We start from the raw sequence: 19,375 nt of genomic DNA, 5'->3' as shown, positions 1-19,375 counted from the left end.
CTCTCTCTGTCTCTCTCTGTCTCTCTCTCTCTCTCAAATTAATGGAAAAAAATAAAAAGGAATAAAGAAGAGCTAAAAATTTCCCCAAATTGCCCGGCCATATAGCTTGGTTGGTATCTGGTTGGTTAGAGCATCACCCTGATACACTCAAATTCTGGGTTTAGTCACTGGTCAGGGCACATACAGGAACAGACTGATGTTTCTGTCTCTCTTTCCCCCTTCATCTCTCTAAAATCAACAAATGAATTAAAAAATTTATTAAAAAAACATGTTCTAGAAGCACTATGTGTATCAAGAAGGATAAATACAAGGAAAGACACAACCAGGCACAGCACTGTCACCCCCCCCCCCCCAGTGGATGCCTGAAGTCACAGACGGTCGGAACCCTACAGCCTATGCTCCCCCCTCCACACATACCTGTGATAAAACTCAGTAAGTTTGTATAAACAGGGTCTCTGTTTCTCTCAAAGTATCTTGTTACATTGTACTCATCTTAGCATATCTGAATTCCCAGCATTACTAGTCTTGTGCTTTGGACCACTGTGGAGTCAAATAAAGGCTACTTAAATGCAAGGAAGACTGTGACTGTTGCTGTACTAACCAAGATGGCTACTAAGCGGCTGATGGGTGCGGAGCACTTACAGCGTGGAAACGCTGGGCAAAGGGGTGACTCACATCCATGTCCAGGGAGGGGCGGAGCGGAATGGAGTAATAGACTTCATCACACTACTTAGAATGGTGTGCTATTTAAAACTTAGGGGTTGTCTATTTCTGGAATTATCTATTTAATAGTTTTGACTGACTGCAGGTAACTGAAAGCATGGAAAGTGACACCGTGAAGGAGGAACTACTGTGCAGGAAAACTGCTGACTGAAAATACAAGATGGGGCAAAGGTAGGTTCACAGCTGTGCGTATGTGCAACACAAGAGTGTGCTCTTGCCTTGGCCAGGTGGCTTGGTTGGTTGGAGCATCATCCAGATGTGCCAAGGATGCAGGTTCAATCCCTGATCCAGGGCGTGCGTGTGCGCGCATACACACACAGAAAAGAGTTTACTTTTGTATATATTTTGTGTGAGTGTGTGTGTGCATGTGTGTGTGTGTGAGAGAGAGAGAGAGAGAGAGAGAGAGAGAGGAGGGAGGGAGAAAGGGGGAAAAGAGAGATGAGAAGAATCAACTCGTAGTTGTGGCACTATAGTTGTTCACTGATTGCTTTCTCATACGTGCCTTGACTGGGGGGGCTCACGCCAAGCCAGTGACCCCTTGCTCAAGCCAGCAACCTTGGGCTTCAAGCCAGTGAGTGACCTTTGGGCTTAAGCCAGCAATGATCATCAACACTCAAGCTGGGGCCCTGGCCGGTTGGCTCAGTGGTAGAGTGTTGGCCTGGCGTGCAGGAGTCCCGGGTTCGATTCCGGGCCAGGGCACACAGGAGAGGGCGCCCATCTGCTTCTCCACCCCTACCCCTCTCCTTCTTCTCTGTCTCTCTTCCCCTCTTGCAGCCAAGGCTCCATTGGAGCAAAGTTGGCCCGGATGCTGAGGATGGCTCTGTGGCCTCTGCCTCAGGTGCTAGAATGGCTCTGGTTGCAACAGAGCGGTGCCCCAGATGGGCGGAGCATCGCCCCCTGGTAGGCATGCCGGGTGGATCCCAGTTGGGTGCATGCGGGAGTCTGCCTGCCTCCCTGTTTTCAACTTCAGAAAAATACAAAAAAAACAAACAAACCCAAAACCCCACTCAAGCTAGGGATCCTGCACTCAAGCAGATGAGCCCACAGTGAAGCTGATGAACCCACACTCTAGCCAGCAACCTCAGGGTTTCGAGCTGGGGCCCATAGCGTCCTGGGCCAACACTCAGTCCACTGTGCCACCACCAGTCAGGCTCCTGTATTATTTTTTATTATTGTATTATTTTCTTTTCCCTCTCTCTTTTTTTAGCCAGAGATAGGCAGACAGACAGACATGGACAGACAGGAAGGGAGAGAGATGAGAAGCATCAATTCTTCACTGTGGCATCTGAATTGTCTATTAATTGCTTTCTCATATGTGCCTTGACTGGGGAGTTCCAGCCAAGCCAGTGACCCCTTGCTCAAGCCAGAGACCTTTGGGCTCAAGCCAGTGACCATGGGGTCACGTCTATGATCCCACGCTCAAGCCGGTAAGCCTGCTCTCAAGCTGGCAACCTTGGGGTTTTGAACCTGGGTCCTCTGCATCCAGGCTGACACTCTATCGACTGTGCCACCGCCTGGTCAGGCATATTTTTATTATTTTCCATATGAACAACTTAAAATCAACTTTTCCCCATCCTGTAAACAGGAAACCTTTAAAGCAGCTGAGAGCCCATGCCACCCTCAAGGAGCAACTACAGACTGACATTCAGTGTGGAAGCCAGAAGACAACGGAATGCCCTCCTCAGAGTGCTGACAGAATACAGTGTGTCCGTAAAATCATGGCGCACTTGTGACCGGTCACAGGAAAGCAACAAAAGACGATAGAAATGTGAAATCTGCACCAAATAAAAGGAAAACCCTCCCAGTTTCTGTAGGATGATGTGGCAGCATGTGCGCATGCGCAGATGATGACATAACACCGTGTATACAGCGGAGCAGCCCACGGCCATTCCAGTCGAGATGTGGATGGTACAGAGGAAAGTTCAGTGTGTTCTGTGGCTCGCTAAATTCGAATCAATCGTGACCAAGTGCAACGTGAATATCGGCGCCTTTATAACGAAGCGCCACCACATAGGAATAACATGACTCGGTGGGATAAGCAGTTGAAGGAAACTGGCAGTTTGGTGGAGAAACTCGTTCTGGTAGGCCATCAGTCAGTGACGAGTCTGTAGAGGCTATACAGGATAGCTACCTAAGGAGCCCTAAAAAGTCTGTGCGTGAGCCCACATCGAACTGCACTGAATAGGTATGAAACTAGGAGAGTTTTCCTTTTATTTGGTGCAGATTTCACATTTCTATCGTCTTTTGTTGCTTTTCTATGACCAGGTCAAAAGTGCACCATGACTTTACAGACACACTGTAATTGCGAACCTGCAATTCCATACCCAGGGAAAATGTCCTTCCGACCCAGGGGACACACAAAGAAATTTTCAGAGAAACAAACACTGGTAGAATCCCTCACCAGTAAACTTACACCCAAATAGAACACACGAAGGTGTTCCCCAGGATTTCTGTTCTCCTCAGTGTTGAGTCCTTAGCACCTATGACTCGGCGGGGCCGAAAGGAGTGACTCAGTATTTATCGCTTGTAGGTGAGACAGTTACCAGCATTCACTGACAATATCAGATGAATGAAACATTACCCACAGATTACAAACGCTGCCTGAACGAATAAGGTCGATGCTTTCTTCCGTGTGTCTATTTACCTGTCTATCAAGGTCCCTTCGTCTCCGCTCTCCCACGCAGTCGCGGCTCCGCAGAGGACTGTTGTGTAGAATCTTAAGACCTAGACTCTGCTCCGAGTCACCAAACCGGACCCTGCCCACCACGTTCCCGTCATGGCCAAATCCCGAAGCGGAGAGCTCCAGAATGCGTCTCTATGTCCAAGATCCGAGGCCCGCCGACGGCACGCGTGAGACCGACCATCCATCATCCCGTTTCTCACCCCGGCCCTGTCGGCGGTGGGAGGGCAGAGCCGGGACTGCCGAACCTCTCACTGCCACTCTGCAAAGGAGAGCGGGCGCGCGCCCCACGCGAGGACCGGCCTGCCCACGGCCCCGCCCACCACCCCAGCCCCGGGCTTGGCCACGCCCCCACCGCGGGACTCACGCCGGACCACCCCGGCCACGCCCCCACCGCGGGGCTCACGCCGGATTACCCCGGCCACGCCCCACGGGGGGGGGACAGCCAGACCACGCCCACCAGTGACCACGCCCCCACCGCGGGACTCACGCCAGACCACGCCCACCCCGTGACCACGCCCCCACCGCGGGACTCACGCCAGACCCCCGGCCACGCCCCCACCGCGGGGCTCACGCCGGAGCACCCCGGCCACGGGGCGGGGACAGCCAGACCACGCCCACCAGTGACCACGCCCCCACCGCGGGTCAGAGCCGGGCAGGGGGACCCCCGCCCCTTAGGCGTGCCTCGTCCCCTGTCGGAAGTGTACCATCTCCTTCTCGGAGGCGGGCCCAGTGACAGTCCGCCGTCGTCTCGAGGTCAGTTTCTCTCAGTCCGACAACCCGCGGGCCAGTCAGACGACCGGCCGGCTTGGGGCCAGCCCTTACCGGTGCCGGCCTTGGGCGGGCCACCTGTGGATGCGCGCCCGGCGCTACTGCGGTCATGCTGCTCGGGCGACACGCACGCGCGCGCGGGCTCGCGAGGCGGGGCGGGCGGTTGCGCAGTGCGCGGCCTCAGGGGCGGGGCCGGCGAGGCGGCGGCCGTGGGCGCGTCCTGGGGACGTCAGAGCGCCACATGCGCCTCTGCGTGTGCGCGCCGGCCCTCCTCCCGGGGCACGCTGGGAGTCCGGGCGTGGTGGAGCTGCGCCTGCGCGGCGCGTTTCTCCGTGGCTGAGTCCCGTGCTGTCGCCAGGCTCGCCGCCTTGTTGGTTCCCAGCCAGCTAGGCAAACTAAAAGCTGGTTTAGACCGACCTTTCCCCCCAAACTGAGGAACCCTCGACCTTTTTCCCAAAGGGACTGACCCCAGGAAAGACAACCCTGGCAGAGGACACCCCTGGGTCGCACCGGTATTGGGCGTGCTACGTACCGGCTGGCAACTCGGCCCTGTTGGGTCACGTGAAAGCCTGGAGCGCCCTGGGTCGGCCACTCTGGGAGAGAAGACGTAACGGGGCCAGCACCTCAGGGAGGCCGCGGGGTCAGGGATGGCGTAAGGATTGGAGAAATGTAAAAGCGGGGTCCACACTTTGCATTATAGGACGGGCACCAACCGAAGTGCCCACGCGGGTGCGGGAGAGCTGGTGGCCTTCCGCAGCTTTTCAGCATGGTAGTTCAGCAGTGTCTTGGAAGGACCTCAAAACCAGGCAGGTCCCCTTCTAGGATGGTGTCGAGGTAAGAAATATCCAAGCCTGTAGAGAATTTTTATGCATTTATTGGAGTCAAGCTGACGACAGTTGCTGGAAGAAAGACTTCAGTGGATTAAGAACATGCTCCAGAGAATGACAGTCTTGCAGCTTATGTTGCACATTAAATAGAAGGAGGAGGCGGAAGTGGCGGTGGGGTTACGTGAAATCCATGGGCGGTAGATTCAGGAGCAGGAGGAAGCACCGTGGGGACGTCTCTGGGATTGGATAAAGAGTAAACAGGATAGTCACTTCTTTTACGTTGGTGGGTGCAGGATAGTTAACATTTACAACGCGTGGAAATGGTTTGTGGGGAACAAGATCAGGGTGACGGGTTCAGTGGTCTGCTCTGGTGATGTCTGGAACAGGGGACTATGGTGACATTTCAAAGATTTGTTATCTTAGATGCACAAAGATAAGGCAGGTTATCTTTTTTTTTTTTGTGTATTTTTCTGAAGCTGGAAACGGGGAGAGACAGTCAGACTCCCGCATGCGCCCGACCGGGATCCACCCGGCACGGCACTCCCACCAGGGGGCGACGCTCTGCCCATCAGGGGGCGATGCTCTGCCCCTCCGGGGCCACTCTAGCGCCTGGGGCAGAGGCCAAGGAGCCATCCCCAGCACCCGGGCCATCTTTGCTCCAATGGAGCCTTGGCTGCGGGAGGGGAAGAGAGAGACAGAGAGGAAGGAGGAGGGGGTGGAGAAGCAAATGGGCGCTTCTCCTATGTGCCCTGGCCGGGAATCGAACCCTGGTCCCCCGAACGCCAGGCCGACGCTCTACCGCTGAGCCAACCGGCCAGGGCAAGGCCGGTTATCTTAAGGGAGGCTGCAGGGCTAGGATATGACTACCCACGGTGAACCTCCTTTAGTTAAGAATTTCTTTTTTTTGAGAGAGAGAGGGAGGAAGGGAGAGACACAGAGTGAAACACTGATTTATTGTTCCACTTATTTATGCATTCATTGGTTGACTCTTGTATGTGCCCTGGATTGAACCCTTAACCTTTGTGTATCCAGATGGTGCTCTAATCAATTGACCTACCCGGCCAGGGCAATGTGGCCTTTAAAAAAGTTAGGTTGCCTACGTACCTATTCATGGATGTGTATATTACAGCAGCAGCATACATAATGCATTAGTGTTTTGTTGCTGCTGTAACAAATCACTGTTTGTGACTTTACAGTTCTGGAAGTCGGAAGTCCAAAATGGGCTTCAGGGGTTCAAATCAAAGTCTCTCCAGGGCTGGCTCCTTCCCAAGGCTGCAGGGAAGACTCTGCTTCTTGACCCTTTCTAGCTTCTGGAGGCTGCCTTCCTCCATCCTCCAAGTGCAGCCACTCCAACCTCTGCTTCCTTTGTCCCATCCTCTGTGACTTTGAACAAACTTGTTGCCCTCTCATAAGGACCCTCGTGACTACATTGGGTCTATCCAGGTAACCCAGGACAATCTCCCTATCTGGAGAGCCTTAATTTAGCCACAAAACCCCTCTGCCATTTAAGGTAACTATTGCTGGGTTTGGGGATGAGGATATGGCCACTTTGGGGGCCTTTATTCTGCCTGTCATTCCTAACATCTAGATTTTACTTAACAACGTGTGTTGTCAGAGCACTTGTCTTCTCTGGAAGATGGGCACCCCAGGCTTTTTTCATCTTCTCACCTCTGTCTGATTTTCTACAAAAGCATATATTGCTCGTGGCACAAAAATCATGTTAAAGTTGCTTGGAGTGCTTGCCAGTGACCCCAGAAGTCCCTCTCCTCCCCTCACCTACCCTCTGGCTGCAGTGTCCTCTGCCAGAGACCCAGCATTACCCTCATTTAACTGCATCAAGGTGGAAGAGGGATGCTCCCTGTCTTCACTAGACACTTGTCAGGTTGACAAGTTGCACCAGCTCCTGGGGAGCTTATGGAGGTCTTGGCCTTGGTGGTCTGCATATCCCTGGGCTCTCCAGGACCCCTGTCCTCACACTGGTGGCCCTGACCCCCTTGCTACAAAGGAAAGGACTGGCCCAGCCAAATACTCTCAAATTGAGTAACATTTCACTTGATCCACCCAAAGAACAGACCATCCAGGCAACCGGTCGGTTCTCATTGCCCCTGTCCAGACTGTGCCGCCCCCTGGCGGCCACAAACATTAGGCCAGGTCTGCAATGAGCATTATCCCACCTACGTGAACAGATTTCCCAGCCCACCTCCCAGCCCGCTCGCCCTGGGCTGCTGTTGTCCCAGAACCCTACCGGACACCCGCCCTGCCGTTTCAGCACTCTGCATTTGTGTTACCTAGCAGTGTTTCCTCCTTGGCGCTTTTCACATTCTAATTACTGCACTAGACTCAATTTCATTCCTTACCCTGGTCTTGCGCTCCGTGAGTGCTGGCTGAAACCTTTGCCCTGCTTTGCTCACGGATATAGCCCAGGAACAGTGGCTGGCACACAGCAGGTGTTCAATAAACAGTTGACTTGATGACTGCCTGAGAGATGACAACATGTGGCGCATTCCTGTTCTAACAAGTGTCCAAGTCAGGAGGGGACACTTGAATAGGTAACTGCAGCCCGTTGACAGACACTTGCCGCAGCTGTGGGCACCCACGGAGGTGACCTGCTCAGGCAGCCTGCACCTCAGAGTTACTCAAACAACGCTCTGTGTCCTGTGATGCATACTTATAAAATTCAACAGTGTTGCTTGGCCGGAGGTGGAACAGTAGATAGAGCATTGACCTGGGACGCCAAGGACCCCGGATCGAAGCCCCATGAGCATGGGGTTGCCGGCTTGAGTGTGGGATCATGGATATCCCATGATCGCTGGCTTGAGCCCGAGGCCGCTGGCTTGAGCCGAGGGGTCACTGGCTTGGCTGGAGCACCCTCTCCCCTCCCCTCCCATAGTCAAGGCACGTATAAGTAGCAATCAATGAACAACTGAAGTGACGCAACTATGAGTTGATGCTTCTCATCTCTCTCTTCTGTCTCTCTCTTGCTAAAAATAAAAGAAAAAAAAATCAACAGTGTATCCCAGAAGGTCATTATATATAGTTTTTTTAAACTGTTGGAGTGTGGGGGTGTGTGTTATAAACTATTTAACCATTTTCCTACTGATGGACATTTAGATTGTTTCCAGGTTTGGACAGTTACCCAGTGGCTGCAAAAAAGACACTTTGAACGTGTCTCCTAAGCTCACTCCGGAGTATTTCTCTGGATTGATAGGTAGAAATGAGTAGGCACCATTATAGGAAAGGGGACCTGGCCCTTCTCCCTACTTATTGCCCAAGGCCAGCCAATAGTGTGTGGGTCCTAGACTTCGTGCAGGAAAAATTTCACAACAGGTGTCTGGGTGATTTTGAGAGGATGCTTAATAAAGCCAGGGCCAGTGAAGCAAGGAAGGGGCCCAGAACAGAAGCAGCAGCAGGGGAGCCTGGGAGGGGCTGCTCTGGCCTCTAGAAATGTTATGGGAAAGCAATGAGTCTACGCTGGGAAGTCGGAGAAAAGAGGGCCGTGGAGACAGGTTCAGGGGGTGAGCCCAGGACAAGCTGCCGCTGCCCATTGCTCTCCTGGTTGCAAGTCTCCTGGGGTCCCTAGAGTTTAGGAGATGCACGCCTATGGGGGAAGAAGTGGGGAGGGGAAGTGAGAGATACTGCGCTCGCTCCGGAGAGGGAGAACAAGCGCTGGGTCCTTTGTTTAGAGGTTTCTTTTTTTTTTTTTTTTTGTATTTTTCTGAAGCTGGAAACGGGGAGAGACAGACAGACTCCCGCATGCGCCCGACCGGGATCCACCCGGCACGCCCACCAAGGGCGACGCTCTGCCCACCAGGGGGGGTCGCTCTGCCGCGACCCGAGCCACTCTAGCACCTGGGGCAGAGGCCACGGAGCCATCCCCAGCACCCGGGCCATCTTTGCTCCAATGGAGCCTTGGCTGCGGGAGGGGAAGAGAGAGACAGAGAGGAAGGAGGGGGTGGGGGTGGAGAAGCAAATGGGCGCTTCTCCTATGTGCCCTGGCCAGGAATCGAACCGGGGTCCCCCGCATGCCAGGCCGACGCTCTACCACTGAGCCAACCGGCCAGGGCCTGTTTAGAGGTTTCTTTAAGGGCTGGGGGTTTAAGGGAGGATTTCAATACAATATCCATCCGTTTTTCCTGGTGCCCTTTCAGGGTGGTGGTGGTCTGCACTGATTGCCCAGCCCCAGGGTAGGGGCTCATTAGTCACGGAACTGGTCCTGGGGCCACTGACCTGGTTTTGCTGCTTCTCTGGGCCTGGAGCAAAAATAGCACTGAGTCCTCGATGTCATCTTAAGGTGGGCTTCTGTAGCTGGTTGTAAACTGCTTGACCAGTTTGTTCAGCTAGGTGTCTCAGTTTACCCATTCGACCTGCCCAGGAATTTCCTACTTTCTTACTACCCTGCCTGGTGCACGTGCCGCCCCCAAACGCCTGCCCGATGCCAGTCTCACGCTTTGCGTCTCATCCACAAGTAATCGCCAGTCGTTTCATCTGCTCCAATCTGGTAGCGAAGAAGTGCTTCAGCTGTTTTGTTTCTGCTCCGGGGCAACCAGCGCCGCCCCGCTGCCGGGAGGAGGCGTGGAGGGGAAGGGGGCGGAGGTCTCTGTGGGGTCAGCCCGCCTTCCCGCTGTTCCGCCTGCAACCGGCGCCCCTGTCCGGAGCTGGCCTGGCCTCTGCCCGCTGCCCTGGCAGATTGAGTTCAAAGGCCAGTTGGGGCCAGAAAGTGGGTGGGCGAGTAAGCGGGCGGGTTGGACCCCGGCCCTCGTGGGCCTGGCCCCGCCCCCACAGCACAAGAGGCCCCGCCCCCAACCGGAGCCCCGGCGGAAGCAGCGGTCGAGTCCACGGAGCTGGTAGCGCAAGGTGAGGTCTGCGTCTCAGGGTCCCAGGGTCCCCGGGTCCGGGGGCGCAGCGGGCTGGCCGGGTTGGGGGGCATCTGAAGCGGCGCCGCCGGCGGAGCGGGAGAACGCGGGCGAATGGCGCGGGCGTCCTCTGAGGCCCGAGAAGGGCGCGGCCTGCCCAGGAGGGACCACGGAGCCCCCTGCAGAGCTGCGCGCGGGCAGAGGGAGCCTGCGGTCCGGGCCGCCCGCGCGGGGCTCCGTGGGCTGAGACGTGCCCGCCCGGTGGATGCGGCCGTGGGCGCCGCCCCACGAAGGCCCTGGCCCAGTTCCCGCCGTGGCGCAGCACCTTCCTGCGGAGCGGCCTGTGGTCACACTGGAAGCCACCGACCGGGGGCCCTGTTCGGCTCCTAGAGCCCAGGGAGCGGCCCAGCGGGGTGTGTGTCCTGAAGTGTGCTGTGCGTTCTAGGTCACGGGCCTTAGCCGGGGGCATCTTTTGGGGCCAACGAAGGGAATACCCCAGTGTTTGGTGAAACCGGACGGGCGGGGCGGGGGCGGCCTCTGCCGACGGGTGTCCTTGTCCTGTCTCTGTTCTTAATCTCAGACCATCTAGTGCAGCCCCTGATGTCAGAGTGTTCTGGGAGAGAGTGCGGCCTGGGGGAGCAGCCATGGGGCTCAGGTGGTCCCTCCAGGCAGGGAGGGGTCAGAATCAGCAACCCTGGCCTCTCTTCCTCTGCGTGATGGAGGATTCTGAGTCAGGGTTTGGGTGACCACACCCTGGGCTCCTGGGGTGGGGTGGGGTGGGAGGGTTCGGTTTTGCTCACATGCTCTGGGCAGTGGGCTGGCTGACTCTTGGTTGCTCTGTGTGACAGCTGAGTGACAGTCACAGACACCCTCACCCCAGTTTCAGCAGGCCCATGTGCTGGGACCTGCAAACAGGACTTCTGCCTGCTGGTTGTCCCTCACCAGAAGTGGAACCAGAGCGTTTGCTCTCCCCTCCCCGCTAGCCCTGGGATGGGAGGCGGAGCCCTCCAGCGAGGCAGGCCGTGCCAGGCTCAGACACACACACAGTTCTCGGGAATATGGGGGTTTTGAGAGAGGCAGAAGCAGAGCTCTCGGAAGCCCAGGGTTTCAGGGAACCAGGACCTCTTATGGTACTGAGTCATCTTGTTCGCTGGGAACATTCTAAAGGGCAACTCAAAACCAGGGCTTTCTATTGCTCTTCCATGAACCAGATCCCAGAACTGCCCCTGCCCACGTCAGCAGTGAGGTTGGCCCCATCTTCAGGGCCTCAGGTTTATAGTTTATTTGGAGTGAGGCTGGACCCTGGTGAGGTTTTAGGGCCCGTGATCAGAGGCTTTGCTTTTATCCCAGCCTGCCTGATGGCCGGCTGCTCTGACCCAGGGTGGGACAGAGGATGTGGCCTGGCCTGCCCCCAGTCCCAGGCCCCCAGAAAGGGATCATAGACACTGAGTCTGGGTCCCAGACTCCACCTGCTATGCCCTGTCCTGGGCAGCACGGCTGGTGCTTGGAGAACTGTCACTGACTGGGAGCACTGGTCCCTCCCACACGGCTGCTTCAGGGCAGTGAGGTCCAGGGAGAGGGGTCTCTGTGGGAGAGGGGTCTCTGTGGGAGAGGGGTCTCTGGCTTGTGGGTGGCCCAGCCGACACACCCCTCTTGTTCAGGGAAGAGCTGGCTGAGCCGGCAGGTCAAGTGCCTCCACAGTACTGCACGGATTGCCAGTCTTTTTGTTTTGTTTTGTTTTTTTGTATTTTTCTGAAGTGAGAAGCGAGGAGGCAGACAGACTCCTGCATGCGCCCGACCCGGCATGCCCACCAGGAGGCGATGCTCTGCCCATCTGGGGCGTTGCTCTGTCGAGACCAGAGCCATTCTAGCGCCTGAGGCAGAGGCCACAGAGCCATCCCCAGCGCCCGGGCCATCTTTGCTCCAATGGAGCCTTGGCTGCGGGAGGGGAAGAGAGAGACAGAGAGGAAGGAGAGGGGGAGGGGTGGAGAAGCAGATAGGCGCTTCTCCTGTGTGTCCTGGCTGGGAATTGAACCTGGGACTTCCACATGCTGGGCCAATGCTCTACTGCTGAGCCAACCGGCCAGGGCCTCGGATTGCCAGTCTTATGCTCCCCGGCTGGGTCTCTCCATGCAGTATCCAGGCCCTCTGGCCTCACCCCCCATTCTTGCTCTGGAAAATGGGTGCCTGGGTCCTGGCCCTCCTCCAGGCAGGAGGTGCCTACAAAGGCTGGTACAGGAGGCTGGGAAGGGAGTGCAGCCTCTGCTCACACAGCTGTGTCCCCACGCTCTGTGGCCCGTGGTGGCCTTTGCAGGGAAGCCAGTGGGTGCAGCCTCCTTCTGCCTGCCCCCATTTTCACTCCTGGAGGCTGAGGGCGGTTACAGGTGCTGAAAAAAGGAACCAGCACTGGCCAAGGGAGAGGCCATGGAATCTCCTGCTGGGTCTCTGGCTTCTGAAACCTTGAGAATTTGGTGAACATGTCCTTCTCCCTCTGCCTTCCACCTAGAAAACACTCGCCTCTCACCATGAGTCTCGAACTCCACTACGAGGAGCTGAGTGACACCCGGTGGACAGAACTCCTGCCTCTGATGCGGAAGTACGAGGTGGTCAGGTACTTGCCGGAGCCCCAGGAGTGGAGGGCAGGGCCCCGAGTGGCATGGTGTGCCCGGGAAGCACCCTCCTTAGGATGCACAGCGCCAGCTTGACTTTAACATGACGTGAAGTGTCATTCTTGTATTTTTCCCAAACATGTAAAAATGTAAATCCGTTCCCGCTCAAGCTGGTGGGTGAGACTTGGCGTGGCACCTCTGACGGCCGGTGGGCAGAGCAAGCAGCTGGCCAGGCCTCTGCCTCAGCCCTTCCTCTGGGACAGTCACTCAGCTGGCTGGGGGGGTGCTGCCTGTCCCTGTCCTTGCCTGTTACCGAGGTTCTCAAACCCAGCAGTTCCTCAGGCTTCACAAGACATACGTTGCTTGCTTCTTGTCTTTTTAATGGGTTTGGAACAGACTGACGTTCACAGAAAGGTTATAAGGATGGTTTGGGGGCACCCTTTGCCCCCTTCCCCCTGAAGTTAATGACTGTCACCTGGGACACTGGTCAGGATGAGCTCACCACAGCCGCCTTGACTTGGACGTCACCAGTTTTCCCACTGGGCCCTTTCCTGTCCCAGCCAGTGCAGGATACTGCGTGGCATCTGGCCACCTCCTGTCTGGGACTGTCCCTCTGTCCCTTGGCCTTGGCCATCTGCTTCTTGGGTCAGCTCAGGGTTAAAGTCCCTGTGATTCTTCTCGTGGCTGAGTGACATGTCTTTGGCAAGAATGAGGTTGTGTCCTCCCTGGCATACTGTACAGTGGGGTGTATGGTCACGACACCCCCCATGGTCACCCCTGACCGTCACTGTGACTGCCTTCTCAGGTGGCGTCGGCCGGGTTTCCCCTGTAAAGTCAGTGTTTCTCCCTCATTGAGGGTGAACTCGTGGTGACGTGTGTGACACTGCTCACGTCCTCTTTCCGCGCAGTCTGCCTTCCGACGGCAGCATCCCCAGTGGGTCTGCCCAGAGGGCACGGCGGGGCCTTGGCCTGACTGGCTTTCCATTTATTTACTCCTGGTGCCTCTGTCGGTTGTCACCCCCACACTGCGCTGCCCGCTGCTTACTCGATGTCCCACGGAGGCAGGCGGTCCTGCTCCTGCTCGTAGTCTGGTTTCACGTTCGTCTTATAAATGTCGCTCCCTGTCTGCGCCTTCTGAGAGGTGACAGGAGCTTGACATACTGACCGTGCCCCATGAGCACACGGTGCCCTGACACACATCCGTGTATGCGCCAGTGTCTTCAGCCAGAGTGTCACCATTCACCTCTCTGTTTCATTTAAAATGTCATGGCTGCCTGATCAGGCGGTGGCACAGTGGATAGAAGGTCAGACTGGGACGTGGAGGACCCAGGTTCGAGACCCCGAGGTCGCCGGCTTGAGCGCAATGTTGCCGGCTTGAGCGTGGGATCATAGACATGACCCCATGGTCGCTGGCTTGAGCAAGGGGTCACAGCTGGAGCCTCCTGGTCACGGCACATGTGAGAAAGCACTCAATGGAAATAAATAAATAAATAAAACGTTGTGGCTGTGAGCCCCGTTCTGGGCCCGCTGAGGGTCACTGCTTTCTGTGTGACATGACGGCTGAGTGTCCTGTCCGCAGGCTGAACGACTGTGGCATCACGGGGCAGCGCTGCGGGGACATAAGCTCCGCGCTCCGGGACAACCCCGCCCTGACCGAGCTCAGCCTCTACTCCAACGAGCTGGGCGACAGTGGCGTGCAGCTGGTGCTCCAGGGCCTGCAGGGCCCCACCTGCAGGATCCAGAAGCTCTGGTGAGCCCCCCGTGCTGGTCCCCGATGCGTCTCCACCCTCTCCGGCCCTCCCATGCGCCCCCTGCTGCCCGCGTCCCGGGGCCCCGGAGCCCCGTATGGCCGGCTCCCTGGCCTCCCTGAGACGCGGTGTCTGCTCTCACAGCCTCCAGAACTGCTCTCTGACCGGGGCCGGCTGCAGGACCCTGCCCAGCGTGCTGCGCGCCCTGCCCTCCCTGCACACGCTGGACCTCAGCTACAACCCGATGGGGGACGCAGGCCTGCGGCTTCTCTGTGAAGGGCTTCTGGACCCCCAGTGCCACATCGAGAGGCTGCAGTGAGTGTGCCCCTGCCCAGGCCCACTGGCAGCCCTGCCCCGGCCTGTGCTGGGCAGACCCCTCCCGTGTTGCCTGCGGGGAGGGTTGAGGAGGGGGCTCTCGGAGACAGATGTTCCTCCCCCATGATCTGGGGCTGTGACCCTCTCAAACGAGCTGGCAGCTGGTGGTGACCTGCACTTGCGTACAGCGTAGCCTGTACACGTGTGGCACCGTTCACGTGGGGATGGATGGACTCAGCAGTGGAGAGAGGGCTGTCTGTCTCGCTTCTGGTCCAGTGAGTCCGGAGCCTGCATAGATTCGTGGTCGGCAGGTGCACCCAAGAGGGTCTGGTGCTTGTGTTGTGAAGAGACAGCTCTGGTCCCCTGCTGTGCTGCCCAGCAACCCTGTGTCCACAGGCCTCCTCCCCGGGCAGGAGAGGTGACGTATTCCTGGGGCGAGGGCTGACCTCCCACCTGTCCCCAGGCTGGACTACAGCAGCCTGACCGCCGCCAGCTGCGAGCCCCTGGCCGCGGTGCTCAGGACCAAGCGGGAACTGAAGGAGCTCGTGTTGAACAACAACGACCTGGGTGAGGCCGGCGTCCGGACCCTGTGCCAGGGCCTGGCAGAGTCCCCCTGTCCACTGGAGTCCCTCAGGTAAGCACTGGGCTGGGTAGGGGGGGCATGGCCCTGCGTATGGTCTGCCCAGCGCCCACAGCGCCCCCTGTGCCCCAGGCTGGAGAGCTGTGGCCTCACCTCGGCCAACTGTCAGGACCTGTGTGGCATTGTGGCCACCAAGCCCTCGCTGTGCGACCTGAAGCTGGGTGACAACAAGCTGGGTGACACGGGCATCGCGGCTCTGTGCCCCGGGCTGCTGAGCTCCAGCTCCCAGCTCAAGACCCTGTGGTGAGTTGGACGCTGGGCAGGTAGCCACAGGGGTCCAGGGTGGCTGCCTGTGCATCTCACTGGCCCACCCCCTTGCTCCTCCCGACTGGCTGTGGCCAGGCAGGATGGGGAATGTCCTGCACTGGCATTGGGTTGGTGTTGCCCCTGGCGACCCTGCAGTGACCTGTCGCCTGCCCTCGCAGGCTCTGGGAGTGTGACATCACGGCCAGCGGCTGCAGGGACCTCTGCCGCGTGCTCAGGGCCAAGGAGAGCCTGAAGGAGCTCAGCGTGGCGGGCAACGCGGTGGGGGACGAGGGCATGCGCTTGCTGTGCGAGAGCCTGCTGGAGCCCGGCTGCCGGCTGGAGATGCTGTGGTGAGCGCAACCCGGGTGGGGCGGGGCCTCGGGAGGGGACCCGTGTGCGGGGGCGGGGCCTCGGGAGGGGACCCGTGTGTGCGGGGGGCGGGGCCTCGGGAGGGGACCCGTGTGCGGGGGCGGGGCCTCGGGGGCCCGTGTGCGGGGGGCGGGGCCTCGGGAGGGGACCCGTGTGCGGGGGAGGGGGGGGGCCGGTGGCCTGGTGGGGACAGGGCAGGGGGCTGAGGTCCAGGACCTGCTGCTGCTCCTGAGGGTCACAGGCGGGCGGGTCGGGGACAGCGAAGTGGTAAGGCTCTGAATTCCCCTGCTGGGCGGGGATGTGGAGGGCTGCCCAGGGCGCCCGAGGAGGCCTGGGCCACAGTCGTCCTCCGTTGACCTCTAGGGCGAAGTCCTGCTGCCTCACGGCGGCCTGCTGCCAGCAAGTCAGCGCGATGCTGGCCCAGAACAGATGCCTTCAGGAGCTGCAGATGAGCAACAACCACCTGGGGGACGCGGGCGTGAAGGGGCTGTGTCAGGGCCTGAGCCAGCCCGGCACGGTGCTGCAGGTGCTCGGGTGAGTGAGCGTCCGCGTGCTGCGTGCTGCGTGCGGCACATTGGCTCGGCCCCGCTGTCACCGTGCTGGTCCTTCCTCGCAGAGCAGGCCTGGCCCCACATGTCCCTCTGCATCGCTCTGCTGTTAGCTCCTGTGGGCTGAGCCCAGGCCGGCTTCTGCCTCCAGGGAGGACGGGACCCCAGTGTCTAGTCTGTGTCCCCTGCTTTTTCTGGGCCTACTTTGCTGTGTGGTCAGAGGGTCCTGGTCACTCTGTGCTGGGCTCCTGGACATGTAAGCGTCAGGCCTCTGGTGGTTTTTATTTCCACGAGGAGTGCCGAGTCCTGTCAGGTCTCAGGACCGGCCTCTGGCTCCCCGTCCTCCCCACCTTTCAGTTGTTGTCCACCGCACGTTTGTCTCTGTTCCGTGTCCTGGCCTGTGCCTTACCGCTGGCTTTCCTGGGGTACCTGGTGGAGTGCAGGCTGCACTGTGGGGATGGGCTCCCAGCACCACTGTGGTGCCAGGACCTCAGGGTCTTCTGGGAATCCTATGGCTGTGGGTCCTCAGCTGCCACACGGGGCAGGGGGTGCGGCTTTGGGGTCCCCAGCTCAGCCCTATGGCAAGCTGGGGGCTCTGCGGGCTTTGGTGTGTCACCTCCTGCTGGTGGGGACGGGTGCCAGGCCTGTCCTCCATCCTTCCTTGGGCCAGTACTCAGTCTTTCGCACTCCATGCCATCATCACACTTGTCCCCCCGTGGCCACTCCTCTGCCCACCCTGCTGACTCAGGCTCTGGCGAGGGAGGGGGTGGGGGTGTGCCCTCCTGTCACCCAGCACCCCCCACCGTCCCATGTTCTGGTGGAGACAGAGGCCCAGGTCACTCAGCCAGGCAGTGGCAGCCTGGGGAGATGTGCCCTTTGTCCCAACCTCTGCCCTGCTGTCCACCCAGGCTGGTGGACTGCGAGGTGACCGACGAGGGCTGCAGCAGCCTGGCCTCCCTGCTGCTGGCCAACCACAGCCTGCAGGAGCTGGACCTGAGCAACAACTGCGTGAGCGGGCAGGGCGTCCTGAGGCTGGTGGAGAGCGCCCAGCAGCCCAGCTGCAGCCTGGAGAAGCTGGTGTAAGTGATGCGGGCTGTGTGGCCTGGGCTGCCCAGCTTTGCGAGAGCAGAGGACACAGCTGGGGTGACCTCAGCTGAGCCCCAGTGACCTCTGTCCCTCTCTGTGCAGCCTGTTTGACACCTACTGGTCGGAGGAGACAGAGGACCTCCTGCAGGCTGTGGAGGAGAAGAAGCCAAGCCTGAAGATCATCTCCTGAGCCCCACTGGCCTCCCGCTCAGCTCCTGCGCGGCTGGGCCACCCCAGAGGCGGGGCTAGCCAGCTCCCTGGGGCTCCCACTCCTGGTGCCTTAGCTTTGACAGAAGAGAAATGCTCACATCAACTTCTGTGAGAACATCACGGACACTTTATAATTATTAAAGCACTTTTTGGGCAGAGGCTCCTTGTCCTTCCTTGTGGGGTCCCTAAAAGGCTTCTGTACCACAGGTGTGACACTTCCGTGAACTCTCGTCTTGCTGTCTAAGAGACCAGCACAGACTTGACAGCTTTAAACAAGTTAGCATCTCGTGAGCCCTGGCGAGGACACGTCCCCTGGGAACACTGCTCCCTGCAGTCCTGGCAGCCACAGTCTCTTCCACACGGCCTGTGAGGACGAGGATGCTGAGGGGCACCAGGATGTGCTCTCTGCCTCACTGGCCAGTGGTCATCAAGGCTTCAGTCGGCAGCTGGCCCAACAGCCCCACTGGGAGCTGTCCAAGAACACTCTCCTGACAGCCTACAGCCCTCTGGGTGGGAGCACAGCGCCCACTCTTGAGGCTAGCTGGCCTCATCTGGCCAGCGTGGGGCAACCAGCCCTGGTGGGCACAAGGAGCTGGGCCTGTGGGATGCAGCAGCCTTCAGTCAGCACCTAGGCAGCAGCGTCTAGCTCAGAGGTCCCCAAACTATGGCCTGCGGGCCGCATGCGGCCCCGAGGCCATTTATCCGGCCCCCCGCCGCACTTCCGGAAGGGGCACCTTTCATTGGTGGTCAGTGAGAGGAGCATAGTTCCCATTGAAATACTGGTCAGTTTATTTATTTAAATTTACTTGTTCTTTAGTTTAAATATTGTATTTGTTCCCATTTTGTTTTTCTACTTTAAAATATGTGCAGTGTGGATAGGGATTTGTTCATAGTTTTTTTATAGTCCGGCCCTCCAACGGTCTGAGGGACAGTGAACTGGCCCCCTGTGTAAAAAGTTTGGGGACCCCTGGTCTAGCTTGTTGCCATGGAACCCTTCTGAGTACCTGAGACCTTGGCTTCTGGGACCCTCCCCTTCCCGGGAAGCAGGGTTCCTGGCAGGAGCGATGAGCCCCGTCTGGGCAGGATTTGTGGAAGGTGGGCCTGGGAGTGCTGAGGCCAATGGACTGCCTAGAGGCCAAGCCTGGTACAAGGGGGCCCAGTCACCACCCACTGAAGGGACAGCTCACAGCAGGGAGGGGGGCGGGACCCAGAGGAGTGACGGGGAGGCACCCTCACCACCTGCCCGTGATGCAGCTGGCTCTCAGGGCCACACACTGGTGAGGCTGGGACAGAACATGAGTCCCCACGGGGCTCACCGAGCAGAGCCAGCCAGGGGAGGGTGTGGGGGGAGGGATGTATGAGCAGAGGCCGTCACCCCACCAGCAGAGCCAGCAAATCCTAGACACCCCCAGAGTGAGGGTGGCCTGGGGCCACAGCAGTGCTCACCAGCACCAGGGCAGGGCAGGATGGCTCAGCACGACAGGGAGCCTGCCATCAGGTGCCCTGCAGGCCTCTGTCCACTGCTGTCCGCAAGGCTCAGGTGGAGGTGGGGGGGCACATGGGTGCTCCCGGCCCATTCTAACCACCTCTAGGTCTGAAGTTCTCTCAAAAAGTACTTTACAAAAACTAAGCAAACAGGCCTGACCAGGCGGTGGCGCAGTGGATAGTGTCGGCCTGGGACATGGAGGACCCAAGTTTGAGACCCCGAGGTCGCCAGCTTGAGCGTGAGCTCATCAGGTTTGAGCAAAGC

General features: G+C 58.4%; 1 protein-coding gene across 3 annotated transcripts; it reads left to right on the top strand.

Annotated features, from left to right (window-relative positions):
- Nucleotides 1-4,033: 4,033 nt before the first annotated feature.
- On the top strand, nucleotides 4,034-17,784 carry RNH1 (ribonuclease/angiogenin inhibitor 1). Of its 3 annotated transcripts, none has more exons than XM_066367189.1 (11): nucleotides 4,082-4,159; nucleotides 9,374-9,855; nucleotides 12,361-12,465; nucleotides 14,043-14,213; nucleotides 14,356-14,526; nucleotides 14,990-15,160; nucleotides 15,239-15,409; nucleotides 15,592-15,762; nucleotides 16,145-16,315; nucleotides 17,238-17,408; nucleotides 17,518-17,784. In XM_066367189.1, the coding sequence occupies exons 2-11, from the start codon at nucleotides 9,434-9,436 to the stop codon at nucleotides 17,603-17,605; spliced, it is 1,812 nt and encodes a 603-aa protein (XP_066223286.1). In that variant the 5' UTR covers nucleotides 4,082-4,159; nucleotides 9,374-9,433; the 3' UTR covers nucleotides 17,606-17,784. The 3 variants fall into 3 exon arrangements, with proteins under 3 accessions (XP_066223379.1, XP_066223286.1, XP_066223199.1); XM_066367102.1 differs by lacking the exon at nucleotides 4,082-4,159 and adding an exon at nucleotides 4,555-5,008; XM_066367282.1 differs by lacking the exon at nucleotides 9,374-9,855 and having other exon boundaries at nucleotides 4,034-4,159.
- Nucleotides 17,785-19,375: the final 1,591 nt, after the last annotated feature.

This window comes from Saccopteryx leptura, chromosome 1 (assembly GCF_036850995.1).
Source record: "Saccopteryx leptura isolate mSacLep1 chromosome 1, mSacLep1_pri_phased_curated, whole genome shotgun sequence".
Lineage (NCBI taxonomy): Eukaryota > Metazoa > Chordata > Mammalia > Chiroptera > Emballonuridae > Saccopteryx > Saccopteryx leptura.
Note: the sequence above shows the minus strand (reverse complement) of the source record. Positions and strands in the feature narration are given on the sequence as shown.